We start from the raw sequence: 23,610 nt of genomic DNA on the forward strand, positions 1-23,610 counted from the left end.
CCTCAGGCTCTGCCTAGGTTTTCGGAATACGGAGAGATAACAGCCCCTCGATGCACTGGGTGTGCTCAGACCGGGTGGCTCCTCATCCGCTATACTTCTGATGCAGCTGCACCCTGATATCACTGATAAACTCCGAGTACGAGTTTAGCGTGTCTTAGAAGGATCTCAAGTGCTCCCCGCCATCTTACCTACCCCTTCAACCTCCCTTTCCACGTCCATAAGATCAGTGACATTACGCACATAATGAAAGTGTTTGGAGCCCAGAGCGTGGGGCCCACGAGGTTCCCATGCTGTAAATTCTGTCATTATTTCCTTTCCTCAATCCCTGGTCACCGCCAGGAGTACAGGTACCCACGTATGGGGTTGGGGCTGGTATCCAACAGGCACGTGCCACCAAGAAATGTCTTCTTCATTGTTAGTTCTTAACATCACAGTTCTCCTTTGGCCCACTTCAACTGGGCTACTAGATCCAACATTACAAGGAAATTGCTTCTTCTTACAACATGTGCAAAACAAAGAGTCCCTTTTCTGTTCTCAAATGCATTCAAAAAGGCTAGAATCGCACAAGTTTTCTTCTGCTGGTTCGTGCACTGTATACCCACCAACCCTAGAAGTACCGCAAACTATTCTTGATCCTCCTCTCTATGAAGCCCAGGCCATCCCATCCTGTCTCATGTCTTTAGAAAACATCTACATGGCAGAGACATTCCAATCTCCATCTCCCTCATGACATCTTTACAGAACTCCAGACTACCTCAACATCTGTACTCTTAGGTCCAAATGGCATCTCAAACCAAATAGGCACTATGGAACGTATCATCTTCTAAATGTGAACCACATCAGACGCAACAGAGAATCACACACGTCTCCAAACACTACAAACCGCGCCACGGAACGCTCAGGCTTTACCTGTGATGGGAAGCTTGGGCTTCAGTGTGTACAGCTGGGCAGGGGTCTGATGAGGGTTCATTCCATACCGCAAGGGCATCTGAGATATGCCTTTGCTGTACTGTTTCCTGAAATAATCTGAAATTGCTTCATCGTATTGTGCCGTATGAGTGAATGCCTACAAAGAGCGGAAGTTTTGTGAGACACTAGCAGCACTTTCCAAAGTGGGGACAGTTTTCTAGGTCCATGGCAAACAAGATGTCCTCACCATTCAGTGCTATTTGGTGGCTGCACAACACATACACACATGAATGACACCAAAGAACTGAACGGCCCAACAAATTACCCCTTTCCAAATTTTTCAATATTTTTTTTTGAGAGAGAGTCTCATTCTGCTGCTAGGCTGGGGTGCAGAGGCTCGATCTCGGCTCACTGCAACCTCCGCCTCCTCGGTTCAAGTGATTCTCCTGCCTCAGTCTCCCAAGTAGCTGGGACCACAGGAGCAATGCCACCACACCTGGCTAATTGTTATATTTTTAGTAGAAACAGGGCTTCACCATGTTGGCCAAGCTGGTCTCAAACTCCTGACCTCAGGTGATCCGCCCACCTCAGCTTCCCAAAGTGCTGGGATTACAGACGTGAGCCTCTGCACTCAGCCGTCTTTCAATGGCTTTGACAGAATACCTGTTATAGCTGGTCTCTCTATTTTTAACAAAAGGATAGCAGCTCTGAGCAGAGCTTTGGTAGGTGATGCAATCTACCAATAACTGAATACTGCTTGGTTTGGCAAACATGGCACTCCATGGATGTAACTTACAATATCATGAATGTGCATCCCACCTTCAAGGCTAACTGGCGTCTAGTCTCCAAGGAGGTGTCCTTGCTCTCGGAGCTCTGCATCTCTGTGGACACTGCCACATAGTCCTCAGGTTCACACACCACTGTCACTCGGGCGTGGTTTTTGGCTGCAGCTCTCAGTAACGTTACTCCACCTTTGAAGAACAAAAGATGTATTGATTTTGTATGTCCCTGACAGCTTATGAACCTCTTTCAAATAAAGCCACTATGCATGTACTTTCATTTTAATTCTTGACTTAAAAATCAGAAAAATAAGCTGGGCGTGGTGACTCACACATGTAATCCCAGAAGTTTGGGAGGCTGAGGCAGGTGGATCACCTGAGGTCCGGAGTTCGAAACCATCCTGGCCAACATGGCGAAACCCCGTCTCTACTAAGAATACAAAAAAAAATTAGCCAGGCATGAGGATGTGTGCCTGTAATCCCAGTTACTCAGGAGACTGAAGCAGGAAAATCACTTGAGCCCAGGAAGTGGAGGTTGCAGCGAGCCGGAACTGTGCCACTGCACTCCAGCCTGGGCAAAAGAACAAGACTTGTCTCAAAAAAAAAAAAAAAAAATCAGGAAATAACCTGGATGAATTTCTGCACAAAAAATAATAGCTTAGAAAAGATAAATGAATTATAGTAATCCCCAAACAAAATCCAGTAGAAGTATCTATTTCCTCAATAATCAAAGTCAAAGTGAAATCTCATTAAAATTTAAACAATCCTCTCCTCTCTCAGTCTTCTAAAATGGTTTTTCTGACTTACCAATGTCAATTTGCTCCACAGCCTCCTCAACAGTTACACCTGGAGAAGCCACTGTCTTCACAAAGGGATAGAGATTGCAGGCAACAACTCTAAAAGAGACAAATTTGGCTGTCACTAAAAACTCCACTCACGTGATTTACAGCTATCTAGGGGAAAAAACAAGCCAGTTTTTTTTTTTTTTTTTTTTTTTTTTGAGACGGAGTTTCGCCCTTGTTACCCAGGCTGGAGTGCAATGGCGCGATCTCGGCTCACCGCAACCTCCACCTCCTGGGCTCAGGCAATTCTCCTGCCTCAGCCTCCTGCGTAGCTGGGATTACAGGCACGCGCCACCATGCCCAGCTAATTTTTTGCACTTTTAGTAGAGACGGGGTTTCACCATGTTGACCAGGATGGTCTCGATCTCTCGACCTCGTGATCCACCCGCCTCGGCCTCCCAAAGTGCTGGGATTACAGGCTTGAGCCACCGCGCCCGGCGCTCAAGCCAGTATTTTTAATGTGACCAAAAGCCACACAGAACTAAAATATTAACGGTGAGCCTGACCTTTTAGAATTCTAAAGAGCGTGTTAAAAAATCAGGGTGTAGCCGGGCGCGGTGGCTCAAGCCTGTAATCCCAGCACTTTGGGAGGCCGAGGCGGGTGGATCACGAGGTCAAGAGATCGAGACCATCCCGGTCAACATAGTGAAACCCCGTCTCTACTAAAAATACAAAAAATTAGCTGGGCATGGTGGCACGTGCCTGTAATCCCAGCTACTCAGGAGGCTGAGGCAGGAGAATTGCCTGAACCCAGGAGGCGGAGGTTGCGATGAGCCGAGATCGCGCCATTGCACTCCAGCCTGGGTAACAAGAGCAAAAAAAAACTCTGTCTCAAAAAAAAAAAAAAAAAATCAGGGTGTCCTGCTGGGGTAGAGCAGAGGTAATTTAGTCAGCAGGTGCTCTCTGGAGCTGGCTACACAGTACTCCCTCTCTCCACGCCACACTGCTATGCTACTGCCTGCATAACCTTAGCTACCCAGCACCACCAAGCCATTTTAACAGAAGTATAAAGCACAAGATGACAGATAACATCCTCATTTTGGAATGTGATCACTATTATCCAGGACATTAGAATTTAGATTCTTTTTCCAGTGGATTGGTACAATGACGAAAAATATTGGTGCATTCTAAGGGTGAGACATCTGTTTTGCCTTCGGAGAGGTCATAAAAATGATGGTAGCAGGAATGCCAAAAGATTAATTTAAAATACAGAGGTAGGCTGAGTATGGTGGCTCACACCTGTAATCCCAGTACTTTGGGAGGCTAACGTAGGTGGATCACGAGGTCAGTAGTTCGAGACCAGTCTGACCAATATGGTGAAACCCTGTCTCTACTAAAAATACAAATATTAGCCCAGTGTGGTGATGTCCACCTGTAATTCCAGCTATTCAGGAGGCTGAGGCAAGAGAATTGCTCAAACCTGGGAAGTGGAGGTTACAGTGAGCCCAGATCATGCCACTGCATTCCAGCCTGGGGGAGAGTGAGACTCCGTCTCTCAAGAAAAAAAAAAAAAAAAAAAAATTAAATTAAATACAGAAGTAATCTAAAATTAACCATCAGTGAAGTACAGTTCCATCCCTAGGACTGTAGTGTGAGGAGCTGTGGGACAGGCTCCCTGGTGAAACAAGTCTAATTGCTGAAAACTAATTAAAAAAATAAAAAATAAAAAAACAGAAAAACAAGAGGAAGGGAAACACTTTGAAGCCCATCTTTATTAAGTCTATGCCCTCCTACTAAAACCAGACAAATGTCACAAGAAAACTAGAGACCAGTATCTCTTAGGTATCTTGACACAAAAAAAACCCTAAACAAAACACTAATAAATTGAACCTAGAAAAATGCAAAGACCATCTGATCATCTCAATAGATGTACAAAAAGCATTTACAAAATTCAACAGCTATTCATATAAAAACACTCAACAAATTAAAAATAGAAGGGAACTTACTGAACATGACAAAGTGTAAGAAAAACTCACAGCTAACATCATACTTGATGGTGAAAGACTAAATACCTTTCTCCTAAACTCAGAAACAAGACAAGAAGCCGGGTGTGGTGGCACACACTTCCCAGCACTTTGGGAGGCCGAGGCAGGCAGATCACCTGAGGTCAGGAGTTTGAGACCAGTCTGGTCTTTCACATGGTGAAATCGTGTCCCTACTAAAAATAGTAGGCTGTTTTTATACAGGGGAAGGTGGCACGCGCCTGTAATCCCAGCTACTTGGGAGACTGAGGCAGAAGAATCGCTTGAAACTGGGAGGCGGAGGTTGCAGTGAGCCAAGATCACACAATTGCACTCCAGCCTGGGTGACAAGAGTGAAATTCCATTTCAAAAAAGAAACACAAGAATGTCCATTCTTACCACTTCTACTGAACACTGTACTTGAAGTTCTAGCCAGGGCAATTAGCAAATAAAATACAAGCTATCAGGACTGGAAAGAAAACAGTGTAGTTATTTCTATTTGCGGATGATATCATCTAGTATACAGAAAATCCTAAGGAACTCACAAAAAATAACTTCTTAGCACGAATAAATGAGTTTAGGAAAGCTGCAGGATATATGATCAATATACAAAAATCAATTGTATTAAAATATACGTTAGCAATGAATGAGAAAAAATTTAAGAAACAATTCTACTTCACAGACAATGTTAAAAGAAATTGAAGAGAATTTAAATGAATAGAAAGACACTCCATGTTCAAGGACTAGAAGATTTAATATTCTTAGGATAGCAACATTTCCCTAATTGATCTACAGATTCAACACAATCCCTACGAAAATTCCAACTGTGATGTTTTGCAGAAATGGACAAGCTGATTCTAAAAATCATGTGGAAATGCAACGGACCCTAAAGAGTCAAAGCAATGTTGAATAAGAAAAACGAAATTGGACCAGGTTTGGTGGCTCATGCCTGTAATCTCACTTTGTGAGGCCAAGGCAGGTGGATTCCCTGAGGTCAGGAGTTTGAGACCAGCCTGACAACATAAGGAAACCCGATCTCTACTAAAAATACAAAATTAAGGCCGGACACGGTGGCTCAAGCCTGTAATCCCAACACTTTGGGAGGCCAAGGCAGGTGGATCACGAGGTCAAGAGATCGAGACCAACCTGGTCAACATGGTGGAACCCCGTCTCTACTAAAAATACAAAAAATTAGCTGGGCATGGTGGCGTGTGCCTGTAATCTCAGCTATTCAGGAGGCTGAGGCAGGAGAATTGCCTGAACCCAGGAGGCGGAGGTTGCGGTGAGCCGAGATCGTGCCATTGCACTCCAGCCTGGGTAACAAGAGCGAAACTCCGTCTCAAGAAAAAAAAAAAAAAATTAGCTGGGTGTGGTGGCACAGGCCTGTAATCCCAGCTACTTGGGAGACTGAGGCAAGAAAATCAGTTGAACCTGGGAGGCAGGGGTTGCAGTGAACCGAGATGGCGCCATTGCACTCCAGCCTGAGCAATACAGTAAGACTCTATCTCAAAAAAGAAAAAGAAAAGAAAAATGAAGTTGGAGGACTCACATTTCCTGATTTCAAAGTTTCCTATACTCATGATGTAGTACTGGAATCACAACAAGCACGTAGGCCAAGGGTGCCAACACCATTTAATGGGGGCAAAGAACAGTCTTTTCAACAAATGATGCCAAGACATCCACATGGACAGCCACATACAAAATAAAGTAAGACCTCTATTTTGTATCTACATATAAAAAATAATTTAAAATGAACCATACTGAAGTATAAGAGCTAACACTAAAATAATTCTTAAAAGAAAACATACACAGGCCAGGTGCGGTGGCTCACGCTTGTAATCCCAGCACTTTGGGAGGCCGATGTGGGCGGGCCACCTGAGGTCAGGAGTTTAAGACCAGCCTGGCCAACATGGTGAAACCCTGTCTCTACGAAAAACACAAAACAATTAGTCAGGTGTGGTGGTGGGCACCTGTTAATCCTAGCTACTCAGGAGGCTGAGGCAGGAGAATTGCTTCAACCTGGGAGGTAGAGGTTGCAGTGAGCCGAGATCATGCCACTCTACTCCAGCCTGGGCAACAAGAACAAAACTCCATCTCAAAAAAAAAAAAAATTCTTTATCACCCAGGATTAGGCAATAGTTTCTTAGATATGACACCATTATCACAAGCCACAAAAGAAAAAATAAACTGGACATCATCAAAATTTAAAACTTGTGGGCAGGGAACGGTAGCTCATGCCTGTAATCCCAGCACTTTGGGAGGCCAAGGAAGGTGGATCACCTGAGGTCAGGAGTTCCAGACCAGCCTGGCCAACACGGTGAAAACCCGTTTCCACTAAAAATACAAAAATATTAGCCAAGTGGGGTGGCATGCACCTGTAATCCCAGCTGCTAGGGAGGCCGAGGCAGGAGAATCGCTTGAATCCAGGATGGGGAGGTTGTAGTGTAGTGAGCCAAAATCACACCACTGTACTCCAGCCTGGGTGACAGAATAAGACTGTCTCCAAAACAAAAAAAAAAAAAAAAAAAAAGGTCATGACACTCAAAGTACACCATCAAGAAATGCTAACACAATCCACAGAATGAGAGGAAACTTACAACTCAATAATAAACAGATAAGTAACTCAACTAAAAACGGGCAAAGGATCTGAACAGACATTTCTCCAAAGAAAGCACACAACTGGCTAGGAAGCACATGCAAAGATGTTTCACATTATTTGGCAAGCAAATTATAACCACAATGAGATGCCGCTTCACAACCCCTTAGAATGACTAGAGTCAAAAAGACAGAATGTTGATGAGAATGTGGAGAACTGGAAGCCCAACCAGCACACTGCTGCTGGCAATGTAAAACGGTGCAGCGCCCTGAAATACAGGGTCCCAGTTCCTCAAAAGTTCAACATAGTTACCATACGACCAAGGAATTCCACTCCTAGCTAGGCACCCCGATGAAATGAATATATATGTCCACACAAACACTTGTATGCAAATATTTATAGCTGCGTTATTCACAATGTTCAAAAAGCAGAAACAACTCAAATGTCCATCAACAAATGAGCTCATAAATAAAAACAGGGTATGACCACACAGTGGATTATTTTTCAGCACTGAAAAGGAAATGAAGTACTGATACTATGCTCTAACACGGATAGGCCTTGAAAACACGCTAAGTGAAAGAAGCCAGGAACAAAACCACTATATGCTGTTGGATTCCATTTATATGAAAATGTCCAATACAGGCAAATCAGAGACAGAATAATTCATGGTTGCCAAGGCTGGAGGGTGCTGGGGAAATGGAGAATAAATGCATATGGGTATAGGGTTTGGGGTGGAGGTGATGAATACGTTCGAAAATTGGATGTGGCAATTAATATGGTTTGATGTGTGTCCTCTCCAAATTTCATTTTGAAATGTGATCCCCAGTGCTGGAGGTGGGGCCTGGTGGAAGTTGATTGGGGCCTGGGGGCAGATCCCTTATGAATGGCTTGGTGCCCTCCCCATAATGAGTCCTCACTCTGTGTTCATGTAGAGCTGGTTGTTTAAAAGAGTCAGGCAGGTTGGGCACGGTGGCTCACACCTAATTCCACCACTTTGGGAGGCTAAGCGGGAGGACCCTTTGAGTTCAGGAGTTCCAGGACCAGCCTGACCAACATGATGAAATCCAATCTCTACAAAAAATAGTAAAAATTAGCCAGGCACGGTGATGAACCCTTGTAGTCTCATCTACTAGGGAGGCTGAGGCAGGAGAATTGCTTGAATGCGGGAAGCAGAGGTTGTAGTGAGCCATGATTGTGCCACTCAACTCCAACCTAGGTAACAGAGCGAGACTCTGTCTCAAAATAAAATAAAATAAAATAAAAAATTAAAGGGCCGGGCAACTCTTCCTCTCCCTCTTTCTTGCTTCCTCTCACATCATGTGATGTGAGTTCCCCTTCTGCCTTCCACTGTGATTGTAAGCTTACTGAGGCCCTCACCAGAAGCTGATGCTGGCACCATGCTTCTCATACAGTCTGAAGAACCATGAGCCAAAATAAACCTATTTTCATAAATTACCCAGCTTCAAGTATTCCTTTATAGCAGCACAGAATAGACTAACACAGTAATGGTTGCAAAACTTCTGTGAACCACTGATTTATACATTTTAAACTGGTGAACTGTATGGTACATGGATTAGATCTCAATAGAGCTGTTATATATATTTAAAAGAAAAAGCCAGTATCTTTATGCAAATAACTTCAGTTGGCTGTGCAGGCTGATAATCCCTGAAATCTGAAATGCTCCAAAATCTGAAACTTTTTGAGTGTCAACCTGACACTCGAAGGAAATGCTTACTGGAGCATTGTGGATTTCTGAGGGATGCTCAGTTGATATTATCCGCAAATATTACAAAATCTGAAATCCAAAACAGTTCTGGGTCCCAAGCATTTCAGATAAGGGATACTCAACCTACACATACTAAGATTTAGATTGTAACTTCCTAAAAAACTTAAGTATGTATTTTGGTAATATAAATCTGGCAATGCTTACACACAGACAAAGTCATACAGAAGGTACACAGTAAAGGTTTATAGTGAGTAAGAAAAAACAAGGATACCAGGTTTGTCATAGTCTTTGTCGTTGGTCCAAAATGTGTTAAAAGTTCAGCTTCAGGTTTTTACCTTATAAGATTGAAATCAAGTCTGGCCATGTCAGCATTATCTTCTGGGATATTGCGAGCCAGGATTCCTAATTTAACAAAGTTAAACAAAGTATTAGGTTCAAAAAACAGGTCAGATTAAAAAATTTCTTTCAATAATATCTTCCATCAAATGAAATCCTCTTGATTGAAGAAAAAAATTTTTTTGAGACAGTCTTGCTCTATCGTCCAGGCTAGAGTGCAGTGGCATTATCACGACTCACCACAGCCCTCACCTCCCACGGTCAATCAATCCACCCACCTCAGCCTCCCAAGTAGCTGAGACTACAGGCATGCACCACCCCCTGCAGCTGGTCATTTCATTTTTTAAAGAGAAGCGGGGAGTTGCCATGTTGCCCATGGTGATCTTAAACTCCTGGGCTCAAGCAATTCTCCTATCTCAACTCTCAAAGTGCTGGGACTACTGGTTAGAGCCACCATGCCCAGCTTAGTATTCTTAATTAAAGAATACCAAACATATAGCTGAAGAGTTATCAAACAAAAAATTAGAATTAGCAGATAAATCTGGCTGTTCACAGTGGCTCACGTCTGTAATACCAGCACTTTGGGAGGGGAAGGCAAGAGGATCACCTGAGCCCAGGAGTTCGAGACCAGCCTGGGCAACAAAGTGAGACCCTGTCTCTAAAAAAACAAAAATTAGCTGGGCATGGTGGCACATGCCTGTAGTCTCAGCTACTTGGGAGGCTGAGTTGGGAGAACTGCTTGAGCCTGGGAGGCAGGCAGAGGCTGTGCTGAGCCTGGGCAAGAGTGTACCACTGCACTCCAGCCTGGGCAAGAGTGTAAACCTGTCTCAAAAAAAAAAGACATATTTAAAAATTTTTTCTTTAGTACTTGATATCCTTTCCATGAGCAATGAAATGTAAAAAATGTAAAACGAAGTTTACAAAACTGCTGCTAGTTCCAGAACGGTCTACGTGTTCCCGTAAGTCAATGGCTCGTCTGATGATCTGTAGCTATTCAGCTTTATTCAAATTGTACCACAACCGACAAACTAGAAGTATATCAGTTTCTTGCCATTTTGGTTTATATACAATTCATTCTCAGGTGAGTGAACAAATGTAAAGCACTTTGAAGAAAAATTCTTTTGCAAGTCAGTTACACTGCGATGCTTTATTCTAAGTTTGAATTATTGTAAAAGTCTTTTCCTATTATGAAATCTAAGTATCTTCAGCAACACATAGGAAATACCAGACTCTACATTAGGTATTAGGTCAGGACTAATACCAAGTGGAAGAAAACAATCTAAATTCATCAAGTAATAAGACAAGCCAGATTTTAAACAGGTTCTAACGTTTTACGAAATGTGGCAGCAACTTCATAATATTAACTTTATATGTAAATTTCTCTTGAGCCTTTTTCTTCCTTAATTTTAGGATATTATCAAATAAAATATTCCTGAAAATCACTGTTTTACACTGAAGATACCAACCACTTACCAGCATGGACTGCAGGATGCAAAGTTTTCACACGTCCCCCCAACATTTCAGGAAATCCTGTCAACTCAGAGACATCTCTGAAAAACAGATCAACAGAATAGTACTACTGGTATGGCTGAATTGTTACTTTACACTATTCAAAGCATCTACTGTTTTCATTTCAAAAGATTTTGAGCCTGAATTCAACAAGAAAATTCTGATTTTTTTTCAGTCTTCCACTATACTCGATTTCTTATGTAAAATTCTATTTACTTTTCAAAAAAAAATGTTATTTAACATTATTTCCTGCCAGGCGCGGTGGCATGTGCCTGTAGTCCCAGCTACTCAGGAGGCTGAGGCAGGAGGATTGCTTGAGTCCAGGAGTTCTGGGCTGTAGCGCGCTATGCCAACTGGGTGTCTGCACTAAGTTTGGCATCAATATGGTGACCTCCCGGGAGCAGGGACTACCAGGTTGCCTAAGGAGGGGTGAACCAGCCCAGGACGGAAATGGGGCAGGTCAGAACTCCCAAGCTGATCAGTAGCAGGATTGCGCCTGTGAATAGCCAATGGACTCCAGCCTGGGCAACACAGCAAGACCCCATCTCTTAAAAAAAAAATCTTAAAAAAACCAAAAAACATATTCCTACCTGTTGTATGTTCAGAAAAGCTGGTAAATATTCCAGTACTAGTTTTATAATTTTCAGAGAATTTAGAAATTGAATCATATGCCATACTAATTAAATATTACCAAGAAATACAACTGAGAATTTGGCAGTATACAACAAAAATCATTAAAAATATCCTTGGCCAGGTGCAGTGGCTCATGCTTGTAATCCCAGCACTTTAGGAAGCCGAGGTGGGTGGATCACCTGAGGTTGGGAGTTTGAGACCAGCCTGGCCAACATGATGAAACCCCGTCTCTACTAAAAAAAATGCAAAAAAATTAGCCGAGCATGGTGGTGGGTACCTGTAACCCCAGCTACTCAGGAGGCTGAGGCAAGAAAATCGCTTGAAGCCAGGAGGCAGAGGCTGCAGTGAGACGAGATCGCGCCACTGCACTCCAGCCTGGGCAACAAGAACGAAACTTCATCTCAAATAAACAAATATAAAAATAAAGAAGGAAGCAAAACTGCATCTATCTTCTGTGTAAGCTATGAAATAAAGTACATGCTTATAAAAATGCTAGAAAAGTATATATTAACATGTTAAGAATTATGATCCATTTTGACTACCTTTTTTTTTTTTTTTTAAGACACTGGGTTTCACCATGTTGGTCAGGCTGGTCTCGAACTCCTGACCTCAAGTGATCCACCCACCTTGGCCTACCAAAGTGCTGGAATTAAAGATGTGAGCCACCGCACCCGGCCTTCCAGGGTCTTAAAAGTTCTGAGCCTCACTTTCCTCTTCCACAAACTGGGGAAGTAGTGTGCCAACCTCACAGCGCTGCTGGAAGGAATAAATAAGGCATTCTGCTCCTGGTGCCTGCAATACAACACTTCCTGGTTAATGTGATCACACTTTTTTCCTGATGGGACTAGCTGAGCCTTACCTGACTGCCAGACCAGCATCCCTGAGAGCTTTTGCAGTCCCTCCGGAAGCGACCAGATTCAAACCGAGAGAGGTCAGGTTCTTTGCAAATTCCACAAGGCCGGTTTTGTCAGAGACACTGAACAAGGCTGAAAAGAGAAGACATTGTTTTTCATGACTCCCAGCACACTGTTGCATTGTGTTCTGCAAGGCCTTGGGAGGGTCTGGGGGAGGAGAGTCTCGAATCGCAAGGCCAGCACCGGGGCCCAGCGTTCACAGGCCTGGCAGGGGCCTTCCCAGGTCCTACACCCGAGAGCTGCTCTAAAGCGGGTCCCACGCGGGCTGGGGCTGGCCAGGGGGTGGGGATTGGCTTTCAGTCCCGCAGCGCCGTCCCTGCCATGCCAGGTCCCGCCGGCATTCGCCATGGCGGGAGCATGGGGGTCGGGAGCGGGGACGCAGACCGCGCCGCTCCGCTAGGGGCTCACCGAGCTGGCCGGGAGCCATGACTGCAGGCGCTGGGTCCGGGGCGAGCGGGAGGCAGCACCGGAGACACCACGTGTGCAGAGAGGAGGGCGGCCAGGAGCAGCGGCTCAGGAAGCGGGTGGGCGGAGCTGCCTCCGTCTTGCCACGTGGCCCTCCGGCCCCGCCCCGCTCCCTGCTCTGCGCAATTTCATAGGAAAAATCGCTGCCCAGGGGCGGAAGGGGGCGGTGGGGTGGGGCGGGGCTCTGCGTGGCGCGCCTGGGCGGGGAGCTTGGGCTGGAAAGGATCCCGCCTGCGATCCCAAAGTCAAGGCGTGGAAGCCAGCGATCTGCCCGCGCCCCCGAAGTGAGGCCACCCCACGGGCTCTGGGCAAACGCCTGTTACCCTAGGCAGCCAGGCTCCAGAGGCTGGAATGTAGATAAAAGTGCCAGAAGCACCCATGCTGAAAACAAACTAAAGAAGAAGAATAGTTCATATAGCGGCAAAGCTGGAAAGTATCTGGACAGTCATCTACCATCCTCCGGGTTTTTTTTTTTTTTTTTGAGAGGAAGTCTCGTTCTCTCACCCAGCCTGGAGGGCAGTGGTGTGATCTCGGCTCAGTGCAAACTCCACCTCCCAGATTCAAGAGATTTTCCTGCCTCAGTCTCCCGAGTAGCTGGGACTGCAGATACTCACCACGTCCAGCTAACTTTGTTTTTAGTAGAGTTTCACCGAGTTGGTAAGGCTGGTCTTGAACTGCTGACCTCAAATGATCCTCCCACATCGGCCTCCCAAAGTGCTGGGATTACAGGTGTGAGCTACCACTCCCAGCCCCATCCTCCTTTTTAATAGTCTTAAAAAATAAAACCGAGGCCCCGTGGTTTAAGTGAGGGACTTCAGAGGCCACAGATGACAGTCAAAATGTGAAATTGACATTCATTGTTGATTTCCATGTTATAAAATTATACTTTTTAAAATATATGTATATAATACATTAATTTTTATATATTTAATTTATATATTATTAAATATATAAAATTAATATATTAAATATATAAATATATTACATAATATATAAATTAATTTATAATATTATCTTGTAATATTTGGGCAGTATTGTAAAAGTGCCTAAATGCTGCTTAAAGATGGTGTCTTCTTGCAAACCTGTAAATATTACTTTTCCCCAAGCCTGGATTAGAGGAATGATGACAGTTAAAGAGGATAGGGAATACCTTTCTTCATTCATTAAAAACGGAAAGCAAAATTGTACATGTTTCTTTCTAAAAATGACATCTTTGCCACAAAATACATATCATGGTCTACAAGTCTTTTTTAATATTCTATATTAGAAATATATTACAAAAAAATAGTATTGCTTATCTTTTTTTAATTTTTCTTTATTTTTAAAATTTATTTTTATTTTTTTTAGAGACAGTTTCACCATGTTGGCCAGGATAGTCTTGAACTCCTGACCTCAGATGATTCACCCGTCTCAGCCTCCCAAAGTGCTGAGATTACAGGCGTATGCCACCACTCCGGGCCCCCCCCCTTTTTTTTTTCTTTTTTTTTTTAAGAGCATTGCTTATCTTTTAGTCGGAACTCACAGCTGTAAAACAGTTATTTTCTCATTATTGATATGCTATTTGTTTTTGCTTTTCATCTTTCTCTAATTCTTCCCATCTCTTTACTCCCCAAAATAAATACCTATTTACTAAAATCAATTTTTTGACCTCTAAATATGTTAGTTAATTCTTTGCTCTGAATACTTCTCACATTCCTAAGAGGGATATATTAAGATTATCACCATGTCTTCAGTGTGTTTGCCAATTCTGAATTTAAAAAAGGAAATTTCCTTGGCCAGTCACCATTAGGTTTTACAGCTTTCAACTGAAAGCAGGGAAAGGAGAAAAATAAAAAATAAAAATAAATAAAAAATATAAAAAAGAAAGCTAGGAAAGGAGAAAACAATGCTGACATTTATTGATAAGGAGAAATAAATAGTTGCTTAGGCATCAGGCATTTGTCTGTCATGTGAATTACAAATGTTTATTTGATTCAATACATTTTTATTGAGCCTTTTCTGCCTAAATGCCAGAAGCATGGTGTCAGTGACAGTGTCAGACGACAGAGATAAATATCACCTGAGCACTGTCCTCGAGGAGCTCATGATGGAATGAGAATGTAGACACAGAAAGTATAACAAAACAATATTAATAGAAAGAGAAAACATAGCAGTAAACTGATTTTGTAGAGTCTCTTTTGTTGCAGACTCTTTCATTTAAAGACTTTTACTCTGGAGCCTGGTGTGGTATCTCATCTCTGTAATCCCAGTACTTAGGGAAGCAGAGGTAGGAGAATCCTGAGTCCAGGAGTTTGAGACCAGCCTGGGCTAACTACTTGAGAAGGCGAGGTGGGAGGATCCCTTTTGCCGAGAGTTTGAGGTTACAGTGAGCTATGATTGCATGGCTGCATTCAGCTTGTGCTACAGAGCAAGACTCTGTCTCTTAAAGAAAATTTTTTAAAAATAGCAGGCAGGGCGTGGTGGCTTATGCCTGTAATCCCAGCACTTTGGGAGACTGAAGCAGGGGACCACTTGAGGTTAGCAGTTCAAGACCAAGCTGGCCAACAGGTGAAACCCCGCCTCTACGAAAAACACAAAAAGTAGGCCAGGCACATAGCACACACCTGTAATCTTAGCACTTTGGGAGGCCGAGGTGGGTGGATTGCCTGAGCTCAGGAGTTCAAAACTAGCCTAGGCAACATGATGAAACACCATCTCTACTAAAAAAAATACAAAAACTTAGCCAGGCATGGTGGTGGTGCCTGTACTCTCAGCTACTTGGGAGGCTGAGGTGGGAGAATCACTTAAACCCAGGAGGCAGAGGTTGCAGTGAGCTGAGACAACAGACCCTGTACAATCAGAGTGAGACTCTGTCTCAAAAAATAAAAACAAAGATATTTACTCTGATTAATTCAACCATAGTTTTAGAATCCTGACTTGATAGGACTTAATATGTTAATGGCATAAAGAGTAAATGAGTTTTTACTAGCTTTGTGATCCTGGCTAAGTCACTCCATCTTTTTGGGACCTTTGTTGCTTTACCTGTAATATGGTCATAATATTTTTTCTGCAGTCTTCATCATATTTTAAGAAGCAAATTAAGTACAGGTAGCCTAGTGAAAGTACAAACTGCAAAGAGACTAATAAGAGTAACATAGGGATGTAATCTCCTTCTTGGTTCCCTTGGTCTAGCTAATCAAGTATCTTTCTGGGCACCAAAGTATGTCTTCGAAGATCTAGTCACCAGCAAGCTAGTCTCTTAGAAATGGGAGATGTTTTCACAGAGATAAGAATGCATCTTTCACCAGTCATTTATTATAGCATTATTGTTTCAGAAAGACAGAAAGAACATATATGTACTATAACAATTACATTTTCATTTCTTTTCTTTTTACTTCACACCCCTCCTACAGGAAGCTCAAAGACCCTAAAATCATACTAATATACCTTAAAATATTTAACGTGCATGAGTTGTTTCAGTTCTTTGAAGGTGCTATAATCTGGTTTGCCTTTGTGTTGTTTGTTTCTTATGTAAACTCATCACGTTCTCTGAAAAACCTCCATCTCCCTTCCAAATCCTGGATCTCCTATTGGACTTCAAGGATTAATAAAGCTGCATCATCTTGAGCTGACTTGCTCCAAGGGTTTGTCCACTCAAATGGATGTAGTTTGTTATATAAAGTGATTCCCAGGAGGTTGGCACAAAATCCCTCTGTACCGTAGTTCAGAAGATTAAGTTAATTTATGACCTATTATGAAATGCAAACATTTTTCTTGAAGGTTCTCGAGGTGTTTGGAAATATAAAGCTGACAATTATACAAAGAATGAATTGGAATAGCAGGAAGTAGAGAAACTGGTTAGGAAGGTTTTGCATCCGCTCACACATAAGAAGGTGGAAAAGAAGTAAAATCAGCAGGATGTGGGGAATCAATTAGATGTAGGAAATATTAGAAAAGAACTAGGGATGATGCCATTGTTTCCAGCTTTGTCATATGAGTAGCTGCTGAGGCAATACTCAAAATACAAAAATATATGTAAGAGAAAGAATAGTTGTGGCATGTGTTTATTTTAATGTAAGGTCAGTGTGAGTGGTTGGGTAAATATGTTTGAATTTCTAAATATTGATTTTAAAGTCTAGGTAATTGGAGGACACAGTCAAAATCAAACAGCAAATTGTTGGAAATACAAATGAAATTCAGGAATGAAAGTGAGGTTAAAGATAAATAAATGTGGAAAGTTAATGAAATTCAGGTAGTAGTTGAAGCCTGGAAGAAGATAAGCTTGCTTAATTAGGTCTGGTAGATAACCTGAGAGAGAAAAAAAGCAAAAGAAAATTTGTTCAAGAAAGTATTTAATGTTTTTTGGTTTTTTGAGTCCGAATCTTGCTCTGTCACCCAGGCTGGAGTGCAGTGACGCGATCTCAGCTCACTGCAGCCTCCACCTCCTGGGTTCAAGTGATTCTCCCGCCTCAGCTACCATGCCTGGCTAATTTTTGGGGAATCTTTAGTAAAGTCGGGGCTTCACCATATTGGCCAGGCTGTTCTCAAACTCTAGATCTCATGATCTGCCTGCCTCAGCCTCTCAAAATGCTGGGATTACAGGCATAAGCCACTGTGCTTGGCCTCTGCCTCTTATTTTAGATAACTTATGTCAACCACTTAATTCCAGTCTCTATCATATCTCACACTTGGCTGAATAGCCACCATCAGCATAAATAGTTGTTACAGCTTTTTCAGCACCTGGACTCCTACTACCAATGTTGCTACAAATAAAATGTCAGAATGAATCCAAGAGCAAATAGGTCTTACGTTACCTCTCTCTCGAAAGGCTCTCTTGATCGCTGTATCCTCCATGTGATGTACTGATTCTTTCCCCTTTTGGGATCCCGGAGCTTATTTAATTATAAAACGTGTATCATTGAATTGCACTCATTTGTTTGTTTCCTCCCTTTCTTTTTTAAATGTTAGATAGGTAATGTGCCAATGTTCTGACATTGTAAGAAGGTTTTTTTGTTTTGTCTTGTTTTTTTTGAGACAGAGTCTCACTTTGTTGCCCAGGCTGGAATGCAGTGGCACAATCTTGCCTCACCACTACCTCCACTTCCTGAGTCCAAGCGATTCTCCTGCCTCAGCCTCCAGAGTAGCTGAGACTACAGGCACATGCCACCACACCCAGCTAATTGTTGTATTTTTAGTAGAGACAAGGTTTCACTATGTTGGCCAGGCTGGTCTTGAACATCTGACCTTATGATCTGCCCACTTCATCCCCCCAAAAGTGCTGGGATTACAGGCGTGAGCCACTGTGCCCAGCCAAGGTCTGTCTGTCTTTCTTCTTTCTTTTTCTTTCTTTCTTTCATTCTTTCTTTCTTTCCTTTCTTTCTTTCCTATTTCTTTCTTTCTTTCTTTCTTTCTTTCTTTCTTTCTTTCTTTCTTTCTCTTTCTTTCTTTCTTTCTCTTTCTTTCTTTCTTTCTTTTCTTTCTTTGTTGTTATTGTTGTTTTTGAAACAGAGACTTGCTCTGTGGCCCAGGCTGGAGCACAATGATGCAATCTCGGCTCACTGCAACCTCAGTCTCCTGGGTTCAAGTGATTCTTGGGCCTCAGCCTCCCAGGTAGCTGGGACTATGGGCGTGGCCCACCAGGACTGGCTAATTTTTGTATTTTTAGTAGACAGGTTTTGCCACGTCGGCCAGGCTGGTCTCAAACTGCTGGCCTCAAGAGATCCACCCATCTTGGCCTCCCAAAGTTTTGGGATTACAGAAGTGAGCCACCATTGTAACAGGGTTTGAGGAAGGTACTTCTCACAGATGCACGTGAAAAACCCAAACATCATGCTTATGAACTGCAAAAGGATCACATTCATTTCTTTAGAAAGCTGTCTGCCCTATCACATTGAACCCCCCTTTATGGACAGGGACTACATTTTATTTCTCTGTGCTTATCTGAGTGCCTAATACAATAACTAGTAGATAACACACTAACTATAGAGGCTTAAAAGATCTGTCTCTGGCCGGGCTGGGTGGCTCATGCCTATAATCCCAGCAATTTGGGAGGCCGAGGTGGGCAGATCACCTGAGGTTGGAAGTTTGAGACCAGCATGACATGGAGAAATCCCATCTCTACTAAAAATACAAAAAATTGGCTGGGCATGGTGGTGCATGCCTGTAATCCCTGCTACTTGGGAGGCTGAGGCAGCGGAATCGCTTGAGCCCAGGAGGCGGAGGTTATAGTGAGCCGAGATAGCGCCATTGCCCTCCAACGTGGGCAACAAGAGTAAAACTCCATTAAAAAAAAAAAAAAAAAAAAAGATCTGTCTCTACTGCTCTCTACTCCTAGTCTCCATCACCTCCAATTCATGGACACAGACATTCATTCACAGAGATCTGGGGACCTAGTTCACAGTCTTTGTTTTCTACCTCAACTCCTACCTTACTTTGCTAAGGTCAATATCCCCATCAATGGCTTATTGAGTATCCTTGCTTTTCAATCTCTGATTCCAAGAATGAGAAAGATACCTTAAATACTTTGCATCAATACCAAATTCTGCGTGTAATTCCTTAGAATTGTCCTTGAGAAAGTCCTACAATTATGTTAGTATAATTAGAATTTCAATATGAGTTTCTACCTATTAATGACATTACAACCAAATAAAAATATACTATTTTTAGGTGAACCATAATTTATTGTCCAAACGAGGACAAATTTTTATAATCTCTGCTTCTTAGTTTGATTGTTTAGTCCATTTACATTTAATGTTTTTTGTTGTTAGTAGTGGCGTTTTGAGACAGGATCTTGCTTTTTCGCTCAGTGCAGTGGCACAATCATACCTTACTATACACTCAAATTCCTAGGCTCAAGCAATTCTGCCACCTCAACCTAGCTAATTTTTAAATTTTTTATTCTTTGTAGAGACAAGGTCTTGCTGTGTTGATCAGGCTGATTCTGTAACTCCTAGGTTCAAGCAGTCCTCCCACCTCAACCTTCCAAAGGGCTGAAATTACAGGCATGAGTCACTGTACCTGGCCCACATTTAATGTTATTATTGATATATTTAATTATGCCATTTTGCTATTAGTTTTTCTATACATCTAACTTTTTTTGTTCCTCTGGTTCTTTTTTACTGTCTTTTCTGTATTAAGTGGATATTTTTGTAAAACTTTTTCTATGTCTTAGAAAGAAGTTCAAGGAAGATGCAATGCCTTTTCTTCTATTGGATATGATTATAGTAACCATGACAGCCATCCTTTAACTATGAGAGAATCTTGATGTTTAAGAAAGATTAGAGGAGCCTGGGGTTTTTAATGCCATTATGAAGGCTTTGAATTAACCAAGTCTTGGGCCATCCTACTTTCAAACATTATTGTTTGAGTAAGCAATGTCATTTTTGTGGAAGCCAGTTGACTTGAAATCTATAGAAGTAACTGAAAACATCCTAAGCTATTTTGAAAAGTAAATAAATATACTTGTTTCAGAAACACACTAGCAAAAGATAGGATGGAGCCACACCTAATGTCATGTGTTGTTGACTGTTGAAATAACCAACTATCTGGATCTGCACTGTATTCTAGCAGCAATGAGCCACATGTGATTATTGAGCACTTTGAAACACAGCCAACTCGAACTGAGAAGTTCTGTAAGTATAAAACAAATGCCACATTCTGAAGACTTAGACCAGAACAATAATAATATAAAATATTCCTAATAATTTTAATTGATTACATGTTAAAATGACAATATTTAGGATATACTGGGTTAAATGGAATATGTTAATGAAATTAACTTTGTTTCTCTTTAGTTTTTAAATGTGGCTACTAGAACATTTAAAATTACCTATGCTGGCGGGGCACGGTGGCTCACACCTGTAATCCCTACACTTTGGGAGGCTGAGGCAGGCAGATACCTGAGGTCAGGAGTTTGAGACCACCCTGGCCAATATGGTGAAACCCCATCTCTACTGAAAATATAAAAATTAGCTAGGCGTGGTGGTACATGCCTGTAATCCCAGCTACTTGGGAGGTTGAGACTGGAGAATGGCTTCAACCCAGGAGGCAGAGGTTGCAGTGAGCTGAGCTGGTGACGTGCACTCCGGCCTGGGTGACAGAGTGAGACTCTGTCTCAAATAAACAAATAAATAAATAATAAAATTACAGATGTCATTTCCAGTGGACAGCACTGATCTAGATGGAATCTAAGAATTGTCTGTCAATTGCTAGCTGAGGTAAGGCATAGAATTTCTTGAAAAGGTTTATATTAACACTTTTAAAATAGTATTTATATAGCATGATTCAACTATAAGTTACAACGTTTAGAAATTATCTGAAACTAGAGAAGGGGTAACCAATACATACTTGGTTTTGCCAGAATTTATTTTAAAAATCCAGAGACAGGCCGGGCGAGGTGGCTCACGCCTATAATCCCAGCACTTTGGGAGGCCGAGGGGGTGGATCACAAGGTCAAGAGATCGAGACCATGCTGGTCAACATGGTGAAACCCCGTCTCTACTAAAAATACAAAAATTAGCTGGGCATGGTGGCGCATGCCTGTAGTCCCAGCTACTCGGGAGGCTGAGGCAGGAGAATTACTTGAACCCAGGAGGCAGAGGTTGCGGTGAGCCGAGATTGCACCATTAAACTCCAGCCTGGGTAATAAGAGCAAAACTCTGTCTTAAAAAAAAAAAAAAAAAAAAATCCAGAGACTTAGAATTGATTATATAGAATCTAGTTTGCATAAATTCAGGATTTTTGTATCAGACCCTTACACATGTATTCTTTGTATCTTCCTCTTATTTCTAGGTTACTAAGTGATATGCAGGGACAAACCTATATTGTACTATTTTAATTCTTTAGATCAGAAATGTAAGTTCCTCTGATTCTAAAATCCTAGATTCCTGAGTTCTATGATTGGTTATGTTTCTAATAATAAGAAAAATTAAATTAAAACTTTATTTTAGAAGTGTAATTTGATTGGGCGCAGTGGCTCAAACCTGTAATTCACCACTTTGGGAGGCTGAGACAGGTGGATCACCTCAGGTCGGGAATTTGGGAGCAGCCTGGCCAACATGGTGAAACTCCGTCTCTACTAAAAACACAAAAATTAGCGGGCATGGTGGCAGGTGCCTCTAATCCCAGATACTGGCGAGGCTGAGGCAGGAGAATCACTTGAACCTGGAGGCAGAGGTTGCAGTGAGCCAAGACTGTGCCACAGCACTCCAGCCTGGGCAACAGAACATGACTCCGATTTAAAAAAAATAGTGTAATAAAAAAACCCAAAAAGAATAAAAGTGTAATTAACATTTGAAAAAAGTAGAACAGAGCCTGTGTTACGGGCTAAATTGTGTCCCTCCAAATTCACATGGTGAAGCCCTAACCCCCAGTACTATGTGAGAGATATTGTGACTATATTTAGAAATAGGGCCTTTAAAGAGATACTTAAGTTTAAATGAGGTCATAAGGGTGAGCCATAATTCAAAATGACTGGTGTCCTTATGAGATAAGGGAGAGGCATCAGGGATGCGCCCCCACAGAGGAATGATTATGTGAGTGCACAGCGCGAAGGCAGCTATCTGCCAGCCAAGGAGAGAGAAGTCAGAAGAAACCAAACCTTCCATTACCTTTGTTTTCAACTTGTAGACTCTAGAACTGTGAGAAAATCATTTCTCTGGTTTAAGCCATGCAGTATGTATTATTACATTACGGTAGCCCTAGTAAACTATGCCAGTCCCAGTAAAGCTTTAGGAATCTACAGCCTGATACAGACTATCCTTGTATTTCTATATGAAACTCTGAGGAGGAGGGTAAACTGTGTCCTTTCCCACATGCTTGAGGGCTGAAAACTAATCACCATGTGAAAATATTATTTTATCTTAGGGCTGCTTGCCAATATATGGATTTTGAAATTTTCAAAGTAAAATAATTGAATATATACATAAATTTTAAAAGTATATATCATGGCTGAATACCTGGGAAAGTAAATTTCCATATTTTAAGGATTTTTCAAAAAACCTCATCTGCATTCATTTTTAAGGAAAATAATTTATATAGATTTATTTATACAACTTTATTCAACAAAATATACTGATGTCTAGCAATGTATATATGCCCATTACAAATCTATAGCTATGGCAATGCCCAGTACAAATACGTAGCTAATAGTTATATATCACCAAGTTCATGTTTTCAGAACTTGGAACCACTATGCTAAGCATTTTGAAAGAAAAGTTCAGCCTACAAGGTTAAACTAAAATCTTCAATCTAATGACTGGAAAAGCTCCATATAAAAATTGATAGCAAAAGAAAAATATTTTGGATCTCTTGGAACAATAAGAGCATAATAAAATACTTGGATGTTTTTCTTGGGGCAGAAAATGTGTCACCCTTCAGGAGTAAGAAGAAAGACTCCATATGCTCAATTATAAGATGAAACACAATCGTCATCTGTCATATGTCTTCTTTCCTTTAAACAATCTAGTTTAGGATTAAGATTAAATGTCAGACCCAAGAGACCACACATTGCATCTATTTGTTATTGAACCTAAATGTCAAAAGATCCTTCAAGCAGAAGCAACATTTGGGAATCGCATCAGTATAATTTATTATCACATTTTTTGTCATTAGATATTAAGGCATATCAACCATAAATAAATACAAATTTTAAGTTCAAGTATTGTGAAACTCCAAACATAATTTTATCCTTTTAAAACATATATATATGTGTGTTTTATATATATATATATTATATATAAAACATATGTATATATATGTGTATATATTTCTTTTCTTTCTCCTCATCTACTGTGGAGGAATAAAATATAATTTACTTTGGCTCTTTAATGCTAGGTTTTCAGTTAGCATTTAAGAATGTGTATCCGGCTGGGCGCAGTGGCTGACGCTGTAATCCCAGCACTTTGGGAGGCAGAAGCAGGTGGATCACCTGAAATTAGGAGTTCGAGACCAGCCTGATCAAT

The 23,610-nt window shown here is 41.7% G+C and overlaps 1 protein-coding gene and 1 non-coding gene across 3 annotated transcripts in view; both read right to left on the reverse strand.

Annotated features, from left to right (window-relative positions):
* ATIC (5-aminoimidazole-4-carboxamide ribonucleotide formyltransferase/IMP cyclohydrolase) overlaps positions 1–12,737 on the reverse strand; it is a 37,391-nt gene extending 24,654 nt beyond the window's left edge. Inside the window, exons 1-7 of one of the 2 annotated variants that reach the window (XM_003925569.4) lie at positions 12,614–12,731; positions 12,151–12,277; positions 10,623–10,699; positions 9,149–9,215; positions 2,496–2,584; positions 1,729–1,880; positions 910–1,066 (exon numbers count right to left, since the gene is read on the reverse strand). In XM_003925569.4, the coding sequence (XP_003925618.1) occupies positions 910–1,066; positions 1,729–1,880; positions 2,496–2,584; positions 9,149–9,215; positions 10,623–10,699; positions 12,151–12,277; positions 12,614–12,632 (688 nt within the window). In that variant the 5' untranslated portion in view covers positions 12,633–12,731. Of the gene's footprint in view, positions 1–909; positions 1,067–1,728; positions 1,881–2,495; positions 2,585–9,148; positions 9,216–10,622; positions 10,700–12,150; positions 12,278–12,613 lie in introns of both variants that reach the window. The other variant, XM_074399058.1, reaches the window with a different exon arrangement.
* A 5,664-nt stretch (positions 12,738–18,401) lies between these two features.
* On the reverse strand, positions 18,402–18,501 carry LOC120364496 (small nucleolar RNA U13). The gene has a single exon (XR_005579745.1). It is a non-coding gene; the product is annotated as a small nucleolar RNA U13 (small nucleolar RNA).
* Positions 18,502–23,610: the final 5,109 nt, after the last annotated feature.

This window comes from Saimiri boliviensis, chromosome 5 (genome assembly GCF_048565385.1).
Source record: "Saimiri boliviensis isolate mSaiBol1 chromosome 5, mSaiBol1.pri, whole genome shotgun sequence".
Taxonomy (NCBI): Eukaryota; Metazoa; Chordata; class Mammalia; order Primates; family Cebidae; genus Saimiri; species Saimiri boliviensis.